This window comes from Rattus norvegicus, chromosome 5 (assembly GCF_021556685.1).
Source record: "Rattus norvegicus strain SHRSP/BbbUtx chromosome 5, alternate assembly SHRSP_T2T, whole genome shotgun sequence".
In the NCBI taxonomy this organism is placed as follows: domain Eukaryota; kingdom Metazoa; phylum Chordata; class Mammalia; order Rodentia; family Muridae; genus Rattus; species Rattus norvegicus.
In genome coordinates, this window is record NC_141538.1 from 147,117,964 (window position 1) to 147,137,429 (window position 19,466).

The 19,466-nt window shown below is 51.7% G+C and overlaps 2 protein-coding genes across 5 annotated transcripts in view; one reads left to right on the forward strand and one right to left on the reverse strand.

The window, feature by feature from the left end:
• The window catches only part of A3galt2 (alpha 1,3-galactosyltransferase 2), a 12,404-nt gene extending 9,721 nt beyond the window's left edge, over nt 1–2,683 (forward strand). Inside the window, 1 exon segment of the mRNA NM_138524.2 lies at nt 1,182–2,683. Coding sequence (NP_612533.1) covers nt 1,182–1,869 — 688 coding nt within the window. The 3' untranslated portion in view covers nt 1,870–2,683.
• Nucleotides 2,684–7,996: 5,313 nt separating this feature from the next.
• The window catches only part of Zfp362 (zinc finger protein 362), a 34,723-nt gene continuing 23,253 nt past the window's right edge, over nt 7,997–19,466 (reverse strand). For all 4 annotated transcript variants that reach the window (NM_001436652.1, NM_001191612.2, NM_001436651.1 and 1 more), the window contains 3 exon segments: nt 7,997–9,574; nt 12,055–12,213; nt 12,342–12,420. In NM_001436652.1, the coding sequence (NP_001423581.1) occupies nt 9,458–9,574; nt 12,055–12,213; nt 12,342–12,420 (355 nt within the window). In that variant the 3' untranslated portion in view covers nt 7,997–9,457.

The window sequence follows — 19,466 nt, forward strand, 5'->3', positions numbered from 1 at the left end:
CTGCAGGGCGAGCCAACTCTTGCCTCCTCCCTTTAGAATTCTGTACGTTTGTTCAAGTGACTCTAGTTTTAAACAACAAAACAAAACAAACAAACAAACAAACAAACCAGCATGCACACTTAGCAGTGTGTGCTATGTGGCAAGCATTCAGGCTATTTGGCTTGGTCACTGTTCCTTGGAACTGCTGGTGCCTCAGGTTTTGAGGGAGGCAAATTGTCAGTGTTCTGAGCAACCTGATGTCCTTGGAAAGGAAAGCAACAGTCTTTATGGCTTAAAATGAGTAGCTATAGTCAGGAATTCAGGAAGTCACAAGAGGGCCTGTTCACTCCTGGATGTCTGGGTCTCCACCAAGGAATCAACAACGAAAGACCCATGGACGCCTCTCACTCCACACAAGTTCCCTCCATGACTGGCTTGGGCTTTGTATTAATTTGTTTTGTTTTGTTTTTATTGCTGTGATAAACATCATGTCTAAAAAACACCTTGGAAAGGAAAGGGTTTCTGTCAGCTATTTCAGTTGGTAGTCCATCAAGCAAAGAAGTCAGGGCAGGAACCTGGAGGCAGGAACTGATGCAGAGGCCATGGAGGGATGCTGCGCACTGTCTTGCTCCCCATGGCTTGCCCTGCTTACCTTCTTTTACACCTCAGGACCCAAGGGTGGACATAGTGGCTAGTCATTCCCACATTATTGCCTACAGTGCACTCTGATGGTGACGTTTTCTCAGCTGAAGTTTTCTCTTCCCAGATAACCCTGACTTGGCAAAAAACGAAACGAAACGAACCCCCCAAAACAACTAAACAGCACAGGCTTGCTTACATCGTAGCAGCCTCTGGTCCTGGGACCCCCTTCCACAAGGCTCAGAGTACTTCAAATACCTCCTGTCCTTCAAGGGTGTTCCAGCTCAGTACTGCCTGGGTCAGAGGAATCAGGAGTCCATATTTAAGGGGAACAGGGCAGGGCAATACATCCAGGCAGACGGCAACAGCTTTCAGTCTTTTTTTTTTTTTTTCTCGGAGCCTTGCGCTTGCTAGGCAAGTGTTCTACCGCTGAGCTAAATCCCCAACCCCGCGCTTTCAGTCTTTTAATCCACCACCTCAAAGCTGGAGATCTGGGATTGCATGGCCTGGTATGGGCAGGGTTGGAGGGTATCAGGACTGACTCTGGCCTGACTGCCTGGCAGGTACCTGGAGAAGTACCTGGAGCACTTCCTGGTATCGGCAGAGCAGTACTTCATGGTCGGCCAGAACGTGGTGTATTATGTGTTTACCGACCGACCGGAAGCAGTGCCCCACGTGGCTCTAGGCCAGGGTCGCCTGCTGCGGGTGAAACCAGTGAGAAGAGAGAAGCGCTGGCAGGACGTGTCAATGGCTCGCATGCTCACGCTACACGAGGCTCTGGGAGGGCAGCTGGGCCGAGAAGCTGACTATGTGTTCTGCCTGGACGTGGACCAGTACTTCAGCGGTAACTTCGGACCCGAGGTGCTGGCAGATTTGGTGGCACAGCTGCACGCCTGGCACTTCCGCTGGCCTCGGTGGATGCTGCCCTACGAGAGGGACAAGCGGTCGGCTGCCGCGCTGTCGTTAAGCGAAGGCGATTTCTACTACCACGCCGCGGTGTTCGGGGGCAGTGTGGCGGCTCTGCTCAAGCTGACGGCTCACTGTGCGACTGGCCAACAGCTGGACCGTGAGCATGGCATTGAGGCACGCTGGCACGACGAGAGCCACCTCAACAAGTTCTTCTGGCTGAGCAAGCCCACCAAGCTGCTGTCGCCAGAGTTTTGCTGGGCAGAGGAAATTGGCTGGAGGCCAGAGATCCACCACCCTCGTCTGATCTGGGCACCCAAGGAGTACGCACTGGTGCGAACCTAGCAGGCCACCCTGGCCAGGCGGGCACAGGAACGTCTTTGGCACTGCGAGTGTTGAATGGAATTGCAAAATGTTTCAAAAGCAAGAAGTCAGAGCCAGTTACACTGCCTTTGGAAGGGGGACTTCGGAACTCAGAGGTACTGTGCCTGGGGCCGTACACCCTTGTCAGCTGGCCAGAGAGCCTTTTTGCTCCAACCAGATGCAAATTATGGAAAGGCAAGAGTTTGTCAGCTTACTTTGCCTACAAGGCCTTCCTTAGCCCTTGGTAATGGTTGGTGTCTCAGCTTCTGTCCGGACCTTAGGTTTGACAGCTGTCTGGAGCCATTCCTGTGACCAGGACCTGCAGATTCTCTTCTCTTGCTCTTCACGGTCTTCTGTTCTACTTCAGCCCCCAGCTCTCCATTCTCTGCCTGTGCTAACATGCAGCTCCCTGTCTGCATTTGTTCAACTGCTTCTTCCTCCGTCATCAGGAAGGTTTCCATTCCTGCAGCTGGGCTGGCTTCCTGACCCAATGAGCACTTCCCCTTCAGCTCCCAAGCAGCTGGCTGCCTTGCTGCTGTTGTAGTGTGGCTGGCAGACCACTCGGTTGTCACGGCCTCTGCCACCACCACGGCTGTCTCTTCATGTTCCTAGACAGCCCTCAGCCTTGGCAAGGCCATTCAAGGGAAGCCTCTTGTGGGACCCTTCAGCTCGGTCGGTGTCATGTAGGAGCACGGGAGAGTGTCGGCTCTCCTCCCCAACCCCATCCCTGCATGCTAGCTCACTAAGGGCAGCTGATCATCTAGTTTTACAGCCATAAAAGAGGTGTTTAAGCCAACCCAGCCTCCTCTCTCTGGGATATTCCAGATGTTCCTTCCGCTAGACCTCGTCTCTGTGTGGGAATGGTTATGGAGTCTTCTAGAGTTCACAAAGGCTTTGGCAGCAGGTCTGTTTCAAATAACCATGGTTTTAAGGCTGTGCCTTCAGGAGCTCTGACTGTTGTACGGCACTCTCTAGGTTTCCGAGGGCCGTGCAAGAAAGACACCGGGTGTGGCATGGGGCTAGCCCAACACCTGCTAACACAAGAGTCAAGTTGCCCCTCCCTGATGGCTGCTTGTGACAGGACCGTGAACACCGAGGGGGAGACCGTTAACAGTTAAGGGTCTGAAGAACTTGTTAGCATACGTAGTAAGTGTAAGAGACTTTCGACTTTGCTTAACACCACTCAGGGCTCCGGAAAGGATAAGACCCTCCCCCCAGCTCCTTTCACCCCTGACCTTACTGCTTCTTTTGAGCTCTTGTGACAACAGTAGCAGGAGAATGGGGATTAGATCTTCCTTCCGGCCCCTTTAGGGATGAGCCACTGAGAGGAGAGCAGGCGTTCCAGTCAATGGCTCTGCTCTGCTATCCCCCTTGGCTGTACAGCGTGTGCATATTCGAGGAGTACTCTAACAAACAAGCAATCTCAAAATGATCCTTACGGGATTTTCTTCTATAGAGTGAATATTAAAAAAGGAAGGAAGGAAAAGAAGGAAAGAGGAAGACAAGAAGAGGAGATGGTGGCTGAATTTCCTCATCCACATATTCACTACCATTCTCCTCTGTAAGAGACACACGGGGCACTAGGGATAGCTCAGTCAAGTAAGCATCTGTGTCTTAGTTAGGGTTTTACCGCTGTGAACGGATGCCGTGACCAAAGCAACTCCAACAACATTTCATTGGAGCTGGCTTACAAGGTTCAGAGGTTCAGTCCATTATCCTCATGGTGGGAAGCCTGGCACCATCCAAGCAGGCCTGGCACTGGAGGAGCTGAGAATTTTACATCTTGTTTCCTTTAGTTTTTTTTTTTTTTCGGGGCTGGGGACCGAACCCAGGACCTTGCGCTTCCTAGGTAAGCGCTCTACCACTGAGCCAAATCCCCAACCCCTACATCTTGTTTCAAAAGGCAAACAGGAGAAGACTGGCTCAGGGGCAGCTAGGAGGAGGGTTTCCAAGCCCACACCCACAGTGACACACTCCAATAAAGACATACTTTCTAATAGTGTGGGCCAAGTACTCAAACACATGAGTCTAAGGGGTCAAACCTATTCAAACAACTACATTCTGCTATGCCGGCATGGATGCCTGAGTTCAGATCTTAGGGATCACGTGAAAGCAGGCATACCGGCACATACTTGGCATGGGGAGGCAGAGTCAGGATGATCCTGCTTGAATCAGTGATCTTTAGGTTCAGTGAGGGAACCTGTCTCAAAAACTGTGACGGAGAATAATGGAAGAACATACCTGACATCCACTTCTGGTCTCTGCGGGCACATGCATGCACATACACATGCATGTGCACACGCACACATACACAAGGACACACACACACACATGCACGCAGCATGCACACATATGCGCACACACATGCACATGCCACACCATTGCGTGGCATGTATTTTACAGACTGGGCTGTTTACCCAAGCTGCTGATTTTGTACTTTAGTCTCCATTGCTCTCAAGTAGGGTAGTCACTCTATTTGTCTGGCCACACCCTGATAGTGTTTTACAATCTGATTGTATTTACTGATATTGCTTCTGGATATTGCTTCCCACGTAGAGCAAACTATCCTTTTTGCTTCTCAGTGTCTTCTACCTGCACCAGATGAACAAAAGCCAAGCCCTTTGGATTCTAAAAGAGGGTGTGAATGGGTTAAATGTGATTAAAGGCAGATGAATGCTGGCTATGAACTGTCGTGGCCCTTCCTCGTGTGAGACAATGCTTGTCCCCCATGACAAACCCCATGACACTCACCAGTTCTAACAAGCTCCGTCCTGCTGAGGAGCTGACGATAAACCAGAAACATCTTACTGTGAGCCTTCCCTTCTATGAAGTGCGCGCGTGCGTGTGGTAGCAAGTTCCTTATTTCTGCTGGCGATTAGTTTATTCATAGGAAATGTGAGAAGTCAGAAGCCCTCCTTGCCACAAGGGAGGAGGTGCCGTGATGACTCCTAAACCATCTTGCTTCTTCCCTCTCTCTGCCTGTCCCCATTGCAAGCAAGGTCATAGGGAGAGAGGGAGAGGGATCCTTCTGAGAACGGGGGATCCTGGGTCTATAGAGGAGTAAGGGGAATGAATGAGCAGGATGTTCTAAGACCCAGACTCTGAGGGAGACCCTCTGAGGGAGACCCTCTGAGGACTGGACAGAGGACGCAGGAACTGGCAGGTGCAGTAAGATTGTAACCTCCTTGGGAAGTTTCCCACCTCTCTCGGAGGCAGGAGTTAGAGATACGTGGCAGCTGGCAGCGGGACAGGAAGGAAGGAAAACCCCACCCCTACAGAGATCCACTGTGGCCACCGCTGTCCTCGGGTCCACAGGACTTGCCTATCTACTCCCAGCAGAGGGGAAGAAAACCAGAATCTTGCTCTTTGATCGTCAGCACTACAGACAACATCTAGATGTGGCTCTGCGCCCCTGTACTGTGCCCTTATGGGTACTACTACCCAGAACCCCCCCAACAGCTCTTTCCGTCTATGGACTGGGGGTGGGGTGGGAGAGTCGGGTGGGGTTGGGGTGATGCCTGGAGCATACCCGAATGTTTCACACCCGCGGTTGACTCTACCTTACCCTACTAAATGGGGTGCTATTACTGATTTCATTGGACAAAAGGTGCAATCGGGCATCGATCGAGAGGTCAGATAAGTGACTCATTGTCCTCCACCCCCACTAGCAGCTTACATTCCTGAATGCCAAGAACAAACAGGAGATGAAATGTGGCCGGAGGCTGAAGACTGAGGTGACCCCTGTCCTCAGTCTCCTCTGGTCATTTCTACGTGCTCTGCCTCCTTTGTCTTCTGCTCGGGTCCGGCTGAACACAGCCATCCCAGCACACGGTGTGAAGGGTCTCCCAGTTCACCTACCCGCCATCTCCTAACTAACTTGGAGTGGAGAAGCAGACTGGAGAGGTGGCGTTATACAATGACTTGCTGGTAACTAACCAGCTCTTCAGGAAAACAGGAAATGGCTCCGTTGACCGAGTCTTTCCTGAGAAAGCCAGAGGACCCAAGGGCTGAGGGGGGTGGCTGGCTGTAATTCCACAGCTGGGGAGGCGAAGACAGGCAGATCCTTCTGGCCAGCCGGCCCATTCAGCGAGATAGCCTGACTCAAAAAACTAGACTAAGAAAGTGGGCAGAGCCTAAAGAATGTCACTCGAGGTAAACCTTTGGCTTCCATAATCCTGGACATGTGAACACACCATGGATAATTACAAGTCACCAAATGCTCCTGGGTGTGTAGTTGGGGGTGGTGTGCACCATCTGTTCTACTGAGCCAGGGAGGCCACTGCCCTTCTGGCTGCCTCTGTGAGGACTTACTGAGTCAGGTGGTCGTCTCCGACCAATCAGCTGTGAATAGTGTTGGTAATGTGACACGGACATAGCTCAGAGTCCAGCTCTTCCTGGCATGGCAGGACAGAAGTCAACCTTAGAGAAAGACCAGCGGCCTGTGAGGTTACCAAAAACATGGCGGCTCTATGCTAATTCATCCTCAGTTCGAGGGTAAGACAGGGTGATCGTTATCGACATAAAGTGCAGCCCCAGAGGGCTTAGTCCTCAAGGGTGGAGCCAACTTTTGAAGGCTCTGACCCAATCAATGGATTTACCCATTGAGGAACTTGCAATACGATGGCATTTGGGGAAACAGAGCCTGGCTGGTGAAGCAGGTCACCAACCGCTTGTCTTTCACAGTGCCTCTCCCACCTTTGTCTCTCTCGCTCTGAGGTGAGCACCTGCACCCAGCCACGCCCTTCCATATGGATGTTCTGTCTCCCATAGTCCCAGTAACAATGGAGGAAGCCAACTAGGGGACTGGACCACTGGCAGAAGCCACTGGCCCAAGCCCATGTTGCTTCCTATTCACCAGCTGGTATTTGTCACGGGATGAAAAGTCTGGAACATGAACAATTTATACCGGAGAATTAGGTCATCGCCACGACTATCTGGAGCCTTTGGGATTGGTTTGTGGGAAGATTTTGGAAAAGTCTTGATAAAGTCTAGAATGCTATAGGCAGAGATCTTGGGGGAAGTCTGCTGGGAGCTTGGACGGGACTGTGAAAACAAGACCCTTTGCTCTCTGGGTTTCAGATGGGAAACGGGAAACTGAAGCCCACTCATGGTCCATCCACTGAGCCAGGGAATTCATCCATGCTCTTCCTGCATCCACATCCTTCGACACTGACGTTGGCCCTATACAGGCCCAGAACCCAGAGAGGCATACCTTGTCCCCCTTCATTCCTGTTGCTCTGTATCCTGGCTGCCACAGGGGTGAGCATCTCCCGCTACACACTACACACCCTCTCCCTTCCATGTTCAAGCCCGAGGCCTAAACTGATGGCCAAGAGCCACTGGACTGACGCCCTAAGCCCAAAGCAATCAGTCCTCCTGTGAACTGTCCTACCCCGCCCCAGGTATTTGTCACAGTGACAGAGCCTAACACACATTCTGGTTCCTTCCTGGGGAGACGTACTTCAGATCTGGCGATGACCAGGAGCTGAGACATCGCCACAGGGCCAACTTTGATCAACTGGGTGGCAGCAATTCTAGTTTCCTGCTCCTCTTCCTGGACACCAACACACTAACTCCACCATGGAGGAAAACCTATGTGAGCCCACTCCTATCCCAACACTAGAACAGCTTCCGAGAAACCAGACCCTTGGGGTGGGCGATCAGAAGGTGGGGACACAGGAACCAGCATACCCATCTCGAAACTAGAAAAACTAGCCATGTGCAACGTCCTTGCCACTCAACTGGGCAAAATGCTTCTCTTGGGTCATTACGTAGCATTCCAGCACACAGCATGGAAACCCACAGCAAGCGGCCATCACCTTCCTTGCCAAGCCTGGAGCAGAGTAGTGCCAAGATGGTCTCCCACACAGCACCCTACACAGCACCAGGCAGTCTACACCTCCTCCATCCCCGCGGCGTGTAGACTATTCTTCACACCAGAGAATTACAAAGAGCAGAGGGGCCGAGTCCCTTTGTCTCTCGCCCCCTTACGCGTTCTCCGCATCCGACTTGTTTGGCTTCGTTCCCCTCTTTAGAGCGAAAGTTTCTCTCCGGGAGCTCCGAGAGCCCTTGCCTCCCTGCCACCAAGATGTAGACTGAAAAGCCAACAGACTGTTTTCTCTTTTTTAATAAGGTAACTATTTCTAAATATGGTGGCCTGGAGGTCCCATAGAAAAAAGCAAAGGATGCCAACGGTATTGGAACAGCATATTTACAGGGTAGTAACATGCGGACGAAAGCTACAATACTGAGTATCAGACGACGCAAGTCAAACGAAGGGGTTGGGGTGGGTGGGGGGCTGAGACCCCTCCCAGTGGAAAAGAAACCCCAGGAAACGTTAAACTGGTAAATCAATGGCGAGTTAAGGCTTAAAAAGTGTATAAAAATAACACAGTTAATATTCAAACGGACTCCAGATACAGAATATATAGATGAGTTTTGTCTAGTTTTCTTCTCTGGGGGTGATGTGGAAGGGGGCTTCTCTGGGTTCTGTACATAGTTCCTATATACACGGACACGCATGGCTTTCGGATTGGGATATGTCTTGGGGGGCTGGGGGCAGGGTCTGCTCCTGGGGCCTCCTTCAGAGGCTCCTATCCCTGCCGCAGGGCCTGGGGTCTGGGTTGGGGGAGTCCCCGTCTCATCCGTGGAGAGAAGGACAACCCCTCCCTGGGCACTGTACCCTTCTGGAGGAAATTCTGGGAAGGGCACTTAGTCCCAGGCCCCCTCCCTCTCCATCCCCTTGCCCACAGTCTGGAGTGGTGGGAGAGGTAGCCGATAGGTTTCCTGGCCAGCACCGAGGTAGACTGGGGTGGTCTTCAGGGCAGCAGGGGAGGGGCCAGGTCTCACCTGGCACACCCCCAGCCCATTCCCTGGGCTCGCCACCCAGCCGTCACTGCACCCTTTGGTCCCGCGGCTCTCCAGACCTCTCTCATTTTCCATCCCCTAAAGCCAGGCAGGTGGCAGCTGCTGTACCCGCTGCTCACAAGGGCTAGGGCAAAGCTCAGGCAGTTTGACTGGGTGACAGGGACGAAGGGCTCACTCCAGCTGCCTCCTGTCTCTTCCCACCTGAGGGAGGGAGTCCCCTTTGAAGTCCAGAACCCCAGGCCTCCCCTCAAGACCTGAGGTTGTGGTCAGAGAAGTTCCCACGCTGCCCTCTGGTTCTCTCTGTATCCGTCCGTCCAGTCCTTTGAATCTCTCGTTCTTAGCAGCACCAACATTCTGGCCAATAAATATCCTTTTTGTTATTTCCAAAACAAACTTTAAAAAAAAAAAAAAACAAGAGACAGTGAAGCAAGTGAGGGAGGGGGAACAAAAAAAAAAAAAAAAAAAAGAAAGAAAACCCGACAGACAGGTTCAAAGTGCTCTGAGATCGTCTTTGGATGCCACCAGAACAGCCCAGAATCTTGCAGTTGGCCTGGCTGCCCAGGAGCCGGATCAGGCAGGGCTTCTATGGACCAAGCTTTCTGGCAGGTTGGGTAGGTCGTGAGAGAGCTTGGTGGTTCCTGGAGGCCCCAGCGGGAGTTAGGCTGGGTGCTGCCAAGTGGGCGGGGCGGCACCACAGGTGGGCTCAGATCAGAGAGATTCGCACCGGGATGCCGGGGGACTCGGTCCTCTGGGGTGAGTGATGGCTCACCAGGTGTTCCACCACTGTGTGTTTGGACATGTGCTTCATCAGGTAGGTCTCCTGGGGGTAAAAGGGAGATGCAGAAGTCGTCACAACAGAGGCTGCAGTTCCCAAAGCAGCCACTAGAGGGCAGCCCACTGTGGCTACAGCCTTGGAGCTCAGGTGGACCTGTGGAATGGGTTCTAGGGGTCCTGTTGATGTTGTGGTGATTCCTTGCTTTGCCGGAGTCCAGTCCTACACCGTGATGACTGGAGGGGTGGGACAAGACTCACAGGCAACTAGGCTCACCCTCCACAGCTTCCACCCAAGCCCTGCAATCCCCACCTCTGCCCACCATGGCCACCCTCCAACCTCTTCTGTATCTGGTCCATGTTCCCCGTGGGGTTGAGGCAGGAGCCTGAGAGGAGTTGAGTTCGCCATTTCTTAGCATTGGGGCAAGTCATGTCCCCAGTCTGCTCCTAAGCCTCCATTTCCTCCTCTGCAAGAAGGAGCTGGATTTAGAGCCTTCGGTTTCAATGAGGGCTACGGGACACTTCTTCACGGTCTCAACAGTTTTTTCCAGTTGGAAGCAGGAGTCCTGACCTCTGCAAACCTCCAGGTGACCCTGTCTTGGGAGAAAAGCCACTCCCAAGCCATCCTGTTCCCCACTGGCTCTACTAAGTCTGTCCTGAGACATCATCACTGAATTGATGAGGTGACCCGGGCTGTCTGCATGCCCACATCCTCCAATGGCTCTGGCCAGGAGCAAGGTAACATACCCTGTCCCTGGCTGCCACTCAAGACGGGTCATCAGGCAGAGACAGAGAGAGAGCCTACGAATGTGGCAAGGTGCTGCCTGCATAAGCCAGCAACAGCCAGGATGGAAATCGGTCTCCAGTGAGTACAAAGCAAGGAGGGAAGGATGAAGGGGGGCTGTGCCCTAAAAGACACTGACCCAGGCTGTGATGGTTTGAATAGGAATGGCCCCCATAGACTCAAGTGCGTGAATGCTAGGCCCATAGGGAGTGGCGCTATTAGGAGGCGTGGCCTTGCTGGAGGAGGTGTGTCACTGTGGCTGCGGGCTTTGAAGTCTTAGATATTCAAGCTAGGCCTAGTGTGGCATTCACTTCTGCTGCCTACAGATTAAGATGCAGAACTCTCAGCTCCTCCTCTAGCACCATGTCTGCCTGCGTGCCACCATGCTTCCCACCATGACGATAACGGACTGAACCTCTCTGAACTGTAAGCCAGCCCCAGTTAGCCGTTCTCCTTTGTGATTGTTGCTGTGGTTATGGTGTCTCTTTGAAGCAATAAAGCCCTAACTAAGACACAGGATAATACAGGAATATTACTTGGGTCTTGCTCTTTAAAAATAAAAATTCTATAAATAAAAACACGGCATTGACAAATGACTATTCCCACGCCCTCTGGGTATTGGACAACAGGGCCTTTGGGAAAGGGGCTATAAAGATATCGTGAGTGTGTTTCTAAAAGGAGCCATGGCCCTTAGAGACAGAAAGCTTTTTGCAAACAAAATGATAGGATGTTTGGATTTTGCTACAGAGAGCAGGGGCTGAGGACAGTCAGCAACCTGCATGATGAGCAAACACGAGGACCCGGGATGAAACCGTGATATCCAGAAGCCAAAACAAACCCTTCATCTTCTAAATCAACTGTCTGAGACCGTGACAGAAAGTTAGTATGTGTCCCTTCCTCAGAGGACCTTATTTGGACCGTCCCCCAACTTTGTCTCCTCAGACTCTTTACTGTCTTTCAAAACACTGGTTCCCAACTGAAAAGGGGCTGTCCCCTCCAGGGGACATACCCAGAGTCTCAGCACATTTCTGGTGATCTCATCTCCGAGAGGAGAGCTTGCTATCCGCATCCGGTGGGTAGACACAGAGGTTGCTTAACATCTTACCAGACATGAGGAAGTGTCCAGCCCCAGAGGGGCATCCTGCCCAGGGTTTCTGGGGCCAGTTCTGAGCAGTCAGTTCTGCTCTGAAACAGTAACCGCTACCTACCAGTAAAAGATCACTCGGTTACGGATTTAATCCCTGCTTGTGTCAGTAGTCCGACGGACTTGTGTTCTCTGACTCATTAGTGCATGACTCAGTGTCAAGTGGACAGTAAAGAATAAGTCACTGGCCTGTTGATACCTCCCTGTTAGCCAGCAGCCAGCCCTGTAAGTAGCCACTCCATAGCAGGAGGGGACAATGCCTGTGAACACTCACTCCATAGCAGGAGGGGACAATGCCTGTGAACACTCTTGGCTATGTGGCCTGTTGCCCGAACAGCCAAAGGGCTAGAAGCGTGCACATAACTGACTTACCCGAGTACCCAAGGCTCTCTGGAGGGTTTTCCCACCCAAGAACCATCTCTGGTCCCCTTTCCCTGAAGGATTGGTGTCTCTGACGATGGTACTGTGCCCCCTGCTGGACTTGGCAGGGACTGCAGCTGCACCAAGTAGGAAGGAACTCTGCACTCCTGGGCTAAGAGAATCCCAGGCCCACAGCCCTGCCTCTAGGCTCTGGAACTTGGTGCCAGGCAGCAGGACTCACCGAGGTGTAGGCCCGCCCGCACATGCTGCAGCAGTAGGCCTTGGCGTGCTTGATGGCATGGGCGGAGAGGTGGATCTGGAGGGAGGCGGAGTCTGAGTAGGCCCGGTAGCAGTTGGGACATTTGTAGGGCTTGTCCTTATTGTGCTGACGCTGGTGAGACTGTAGAGAACGTGACAAGGGGATGTGAGGCGCTGACTGTACCCCACCTCCCACCCCTTTCTCGGGCCCCTGGAATGGGGGCCGCAGCTGGGAGTGGGGGTGGCGTGGGATGGCAGGCAGGCACTCACCTGGAGGTTGGAGAGTTGAGTGAAAGCCTTTTCGCAGCCAGGATGTGGGCACTTGTAGGGTCTGTCGCCTGTGTGGATTCTGCAAGAGCAGGCCCAGTGAGGGAGTTACCCCTGCCACACCCCCACGGCAGTCCCAGCAGAGCCCTTGCCTGGTCACAGCTAGACCTTTGCTGCCAAGTACCTCTCTCCCCGGCCCCCACTCACTTTCTGTGGTGGTCGACAGTAGACCCCAAATAAGAGCTAGGGCCTACAACGGCCACCGGCATCCCTCTCTGGACTCTGTGGCTGGTCTGAACACAGTTTCCCACTCCCCCAATTCCCTGTGGCACCCTACAGTGTGGCTGTTTTCTTGGCTCCCTCTATGAGAGCTAGACCTCTCTGGGTTTTACCCCTGCCACCTCCCCAGAGTCTGATGTAAGCTCAGTAGACAGCTGGGGACTACAGACAGACGGAGGAGGCTCCTAGTCGCTAAAGTTAGCCACTGACAACAGAAATAAGATTCACATAAGATTCAGGCGTGCTGCTTGCCAGATGCTGCTGCTTGAGTGTGTTGGTTGGCTGACTAACATGGGTCCCTCCAGGGACTTAGGTTCTTCCATAGAAATGCATCAAACCTCTCGACCAGCAAACCACCCCCTCCGGACACCGTCCATCCACATGTGCCAACTGTCCAGCTTACTCTGTGAGTCCTCAGCCTCAGTATCCTCCGACTTCAGCTATGATGTCATCCCTGGGGCCTGCCCTTGTCCGGTCCTGGCTCAGCAACCCCCACTATGGCCCTGTTTGTCTGGGACAGGGTCCCCGGCCCTTACCCTAGCGTTCACATTCTGCCTTCGTTTCTGGGTCCTCCTCTCTGTCCCGGCTTTCTGCATCACACTCCCTTCCCTGGCACACATACAGCCTCGAGCCTCAGGAAGGCCTTTGCTCTCTGGCTGGCACGTGGGGCCTTCAACACTCCCACATAGTCCCCTACCATACCTCTTTCATGGGCATGTCCACATACACTGGCCTTCTCACAGTGGAGTCATAAAAGGGATCCTCTTGGGCCAAGACCTGCCCCTACCACTGACTTATCGCTGTATGAGGCAGCCAGCTCAGGCCTACCTCAGAAAGAGATTCAAGGAGGAGCAGCCATTGGACAACGGACTGAACTGCCTGTCCCCACTACCTACAAAGGTCTCAGTTTCCAGCACTAAAATGTCAGACCGCGCCCATCACCGGGATCCTGTTCCTCGCATCTTCCCCCTAGCAGAGCTCCCAGCCTCTGTGCCCACATCTGTAAGATAGGAGGCTCAGTTTGACTTCAGCCAGTCCCTCTTCAAGTACAAGAAAATCCAGCAGAAACAGGTGTGCTGCTGGCCCCCAACCCCAGGATCCCAGCACCATGTGGGGACCTCAAAACCAGACCTGCTCTCTCACCTAATGCTTGCTCCTCCGCACAGCCCTTGCAGTGCAGACCCAGACACCCCCTCCCTTCCATCTGGAGCCCAGGCCACTTGAATCACACTTCCGCCACCTCTCGGCTCCCTGAGTCCCAAGTCCGCATCTCTAAAATAGGGATAACGGTGAAACTCGTGGGCGCCACCTCTCGGCTCCCTGAGTCCCAAGTCCGCATCTCTAAAATAGGGATAACGGTGAAACTCGTGGGCACAAAAGATTCCATCTAAGGCTGTTCAAACCACACTGTTGCAGTGTTGGGGAGCCAACTCTCCACCATGTGAGCTGTAAGTATCAAACTTAGGTCATTAAGCTTGGCAGAAAGTATCTTCACCAGCTGAGCCATCTCCCCAACCTCCTTTTTGTTTTAAGAGTTCTTTATTTTATTTATATGAGCACACTGTCACTCTCTTCAGACACACCAGAAGAGGGCATCGGATCCCATTACAGATGGTTATGAGTCACTGTGTGGTTGCTGGGAATTGAACTCAGGACCTCTGGAAGAGCAGTCAGTGCTCTAAACCGCTGAGCCATCTCCCCAGACCTTGTTTTGTTTTTAAGGAGGGTCTCGCTCTAGCCCAGCCTGGCCTGAGATTCAAGGCAGTCTTCCTGCCTCAGCCTTCTACATGCTGGGACTTCAGATGTGAGCCCCCACACGCCGGCATTTTCCACTCCTGGGTGGCTTGAAGTGCTTTGTATTTCATGATTAAAATGAGGGTAGATGAGGAAAAGTTCATATTCTGAGTTCCCTCTCCTTTTACATTCTCTCCTGTGAAGAAACACACTCGTCCCATACAAAGACTTCAGAAGCCCCTCCTGTGTTAAAACACTGCGTTGTGGGCACATGGACCCTTTGGGGCTGGATAGCTGTTCTTAACGTGTTATTATTGTCATCAGACTTAAGAAAGCCAAAGGACACTGCTCCCAGGGCAGTTAGCATTATGCATGTATATGTATGGTTGGGGTTACACACACACACACACACACACACACACACACACACACACACACACACACACATCACACAGCCAGGGAAAGAAAAGCAAAGGCAAGCACGGTTTGCATCCTGCATATGCAAACAAACGTAGGTAGTGTCACCATGTCTGGCAGTAGCCTCCACAGACGGACAGACGGACAGACCCTGAATGCTCTCCGGTACTTCACTGAATCCCTCCTGAAGCAGCTTCCTCCCTGACTCTCACACCCCAGTACCTGAAGGATGTGTCACCTTTCACCTGTGTATCTCTTCGTCACAACTGCACAAGACACGCGCTGTGAGACTACCGTGAACAGACACACAGTGTCCTGCTTGAAGCTAACACATGCTGGTGGTAGGTACTACAGGCAAGACGATCTTCCCGAAGTCTGCGCTTGTGGGTACAGACTGTGGGGGTCACCTGCTCTTTACCTGTGCCTTCCTTTCAATACAAGTTCTTCTGGGAGCCACTAAGTAGGATCACCCCAACGGTGTTCTGGGGGACAGCCCGTCACACCTCCTGCTAATGCTGCCCTTTTCTGAGTACCCAATACAGCTTCTGCTCTGGATTCACCCCTGTACACCCTTCATGACCGTAATTGGGAAGATGTGTGTGGTTTCTCAAAGGGCAGGAGGACACGGCACAGTCTTTGTAGAATGGAACAGGTTGACTCCTTGATTCAGAGGATGCTGGGGGTTCTGGGGCTTGGGAGCACGGTAAACTCTTTGCCACTGGGTGAGGGCATGGTAGCTTAATTGTAGCAGAGCCCTATGACTTACAATTATGTTCTAAGTGTTGACAGACTCCTTATGCTGTTTCGCTTCCTGCCTATTACCATGTTGAATCGCACAAATGAGGAGACGAAAGAGAGACATAAACAAAACAAAGCAAAACGAACGAACAAACAAAAAACCCAGAAACAGAAGCAATCCCCCAGCTCTGGGAACATTTTGGCAAAATAGCCCCCTTCAAGGGGACTAATAGCTCCTCCTGCCCAGCCTCCTAAGAGCTGGGAATACACGTGTGAAGCTCCCACATTCATTCTCACAGACGCTCAGACAAAGTGTCCTCACGAGCAACAACCATCACTACTGCTTACCGCTGTGTCATTTTCTCTTAATTTTTAAAAAATGATTTATTTAATTGTGTGTGTCTATGTGTGTCTCTGTGTGTGTGTCTATGTATGTGTGTGTGTCTGTATGTGTGTCTATGTGTGTGTGTGTGTCTGTGTGTGTCTATGTATGTATGTGTCTATGTGTGTGTGTGTCTATGTGTGTGTCTGTGTGTCTATCTGTGTGTGTGTGTCTATGTATGTGTGTGTGTCTGTGTGTGTGTCTATGTGTGTGTGTATCTATGTATGTGTGTGTGTGTCTATGTATGTGTGTATGTGTCTGTGTGTGTGTCTATGTGTGTGTGTGTGTCTGTATGTGTGTCTATGTGTGTGTGTGTGTCTGTGTGTGTCTATGTATGTATGTGTCTATGTGTGTGTGTCTATGTGTGTGTCTGTGTGTCTATCTGTGTGTGTGTGTCTATGTATGTGTGTGTGTCTGTGTGTGTGTCTATGTGTGTGTGTATCTATGTATGTGTGTGTGTGTCTATGTATGTGTGTATGTGTCTGTGTGTGTGTCTATGTGTGTGTGTGTGTCTGTGTGTGTATCTATGTGTGTGGGTGTGTGTGTCTGTGTGTCTATGTGTGTGTATGTGTGTGTGTATCTATGTCTGTGTGTGTGTCTGTGTGTGTGTCTATGTGTGTGTATGTGTGTGTATCTATGTTTGTGTGTGTGTGTGTGTGTGTGTGTGTGTGAATGTGTGCATGCCAGTACAGGTGCCCACAGAGGCCAGAGGAACTGGATCCTCCCGGAGCTGGACTCACTGTCATCCTTGGGCCTGTGGACTGTGGCGAGGATCACACTGAAGTCTTCCGGAAGAGCTGCATGAGCTCTTAGCCACTGAGCCCCAGCTGGGTCTATTTTTAACTGATGCTGACTTTGAGCTAGATGGCCTTTCCCAGGTCTAGACATTTACTTCAGAGTAATAAACGTTTCCAGTCCCTTCTACACACAAACACTCACGGAGTTTCCAGATGGCCGCTGGACAGAACCAACAACTGGAGAGGAGGGTGTTCAGAGGGAGGGAACTGACTCGTACCCTCCCTGTTTCCAGTTAGTTGGACATAAAATTACAAATGCCCCATGAAATCTGCAGCCTCAGGAAGGAGCAAACCCCCCAAAAGGGAGCTCAGTGCGCAGGGGTTCATGTCCCACACAGATGAATATCTAATACACATAGATCTTCCGTGCCCATTCCGCTGTTGTTTGGAATGAGGGTCTGACATAACCCAGACCTCAGACTTACTGTGTAGCTCATGGAGACCTTGAACTTGACCCTGGCTTCTAGCTCCCGAGTGCTGGGATCATAGGCACACCATCAATCCTGGCTTGTTATTTCAAAAAGTTTATTGCGTTTCTGTACTGATTTTGTGCATGTATGTGTACAGGCACGCATGCTCACACACCCCAATGTCACAGTGCATGGGTAGAGATCTGAAGACAAATTGCAGGAGTCATCTCTCTCCTTCTGTCACAGGAATTCCAGATCTATATAACTGGAATAACTTGGGTTGTCAGGTTTGCCCGCAAGTGCCCTTACCCACTGAGCCATCTCTCCCGTCCACAGCATATACTTTTAAAGATGGACCAAAGAGGGGCTGGAGAGATGGCTCAGGGGTTAAGAGCACTGACTGCTCTTCCAGAGATCCTGAGTTCAATTCCCAGCCACCACATGGTGGCTCACAACCATCTGTAATGGGATCTGATGCCCTCTTTTGTGTGTCTGAAGACAGCTACAGTGTACTAACATATATAAAACAAATATTTTTTTTAAAAAAAGATGGACCAAAGATGCTAATGTGCAGAGACTGTCCCAGAAAAGGTCAACAAAGCATATCTTAGCTGGGCATGGGGGGCACCCAGAGGGCAGAAGCAAGGGGCTCTCTGTGAGCCTGGGAGCTCCACAGAGCCTGTTCCAGACTAGCCAAAGGTACAGAGTGGGACCCTGTCTCAGACAAACGAGCCATACTGTTACACGTTTCCAGGTTGGGGACACAGCCCAGTGGATGACGGTGTTTGCTGAACAAGCACGAGAACCTTGTTTGAATCCCCAGCACCCCATGAAAGCTGGATATGGCTAAACACATAGACTCATAATCCCCGTGCGGGAGGTGGGAGCAGAGGCAGGAGGAATGCCGAGCTGGCTGGGTGCCAGTCTAACCCCAAGCTCAGCCAGAGACCTTGTTTCCAGGAGTAAGGCTGCCAGGGAGAGGAGAGGATCAGATCTCTTCCCCTGGCCCCTGTACTTGTGCGTCCGTATCCCCGTATGTGTACACGCCAGCTACACACACCACCCACCCACTCCTCCACCCACCCAAGCCTGCACACGTGCAGCTCAGTGGTAGATGCTTGCCCAAGGCCTTGGGTTTGACCCCCTGAACCACAGACACACAACAATTCTTTCTAGGCATAAAATACTTTCTCAGTTAACTATATGGGATAAAATGGAGGCCTCTGACCTTACTGGGTACATCATGTGCTTAGCACAAAAAGTAGCACCCAAACACTGGACTCTGCACTCCCTTCCAACCTTGCTGACTGGGCAGAATCATGCCGTCCTGTCAAAAGGTGTCTGAGCCCTTCACATTTGCCCTGAGCAGCAGGGCAGAAGCTTCCAGAACATCAAGAGAATGGAGCCTGGGAGAAGACTGTTCCAGACTTTGGTTCCTTGTGCCGCAGAACCTGGGCTTCGAATGCGATATCAGCCTGAGAACAGTCTTCATTCTCAACATGGACAGCATAGCCCAGTTGACTGACCAACATGGGGTCAGAGAACAAGGGGTGATCACCAAGGAGAATGAAGCTAATTTCACTGTGGTTAATATTTTATTGTTTACAGACCAAGGGAACCACCCTCTACTTGGTCTGTCTCTGACCCTTCATTTAGGAAGCTACATTTAACAAAACAGAATGAAACGGCCTCCAAACACTCGGCCTGCTTCATTTAACCCTTCAGCTCCACAGAGGAGAGGGGCTACAGAAACTCCACATCCTCACACGCTAGTAAGTTGCCAAGGAGAATTTAAAATCACACCTGTCTCAGCAGTGACGCACGTGGTGGTTGGCCTTGCCTACGAAACCACACAGAGCAAGTGTGGTGCTTCGGTGAGACCCTCTTCTGCCTGGGCGAGACCCCTCCCCTTTCACCATCGTTAGCTCTGTGAGCAGCCTCCAAAGGAGTCCCCTCTCCTTCCTAACAGGATACAACTGTCTAAATCAAATTTGTAGCCGTGACCATGCCAGAAATGTCACATTTAAAGACAAATCTCATTTAATTAGGCATGACAAGCCTGAGTGAGACAGTGAGAGTGAGTGAGGCCACCATGGTAAATGGCTGGACATGCCCCACAGCCTGTGGAGGCGAGGCCTTGTGTGTGTGTGTGTGTGTGTGTGTGTGTGTGTGTGTGTGTGTGTGAGAGAGAGAGAGAGAGAGAGAGAGAGAGAGAGAGAAGAGAGAGAGAGAAAATTGTTGATTGGTTTTGTTCTGTCTTTGAAACAGGATCTCATGTAGCCCAGGCTGGCCTTGAACTTACTGTATAACTGAAGCTAGCCTTGGAAGCCTGATCCTCCCACCTCTGCTACTTGTGTCTTATTGCCCCCTT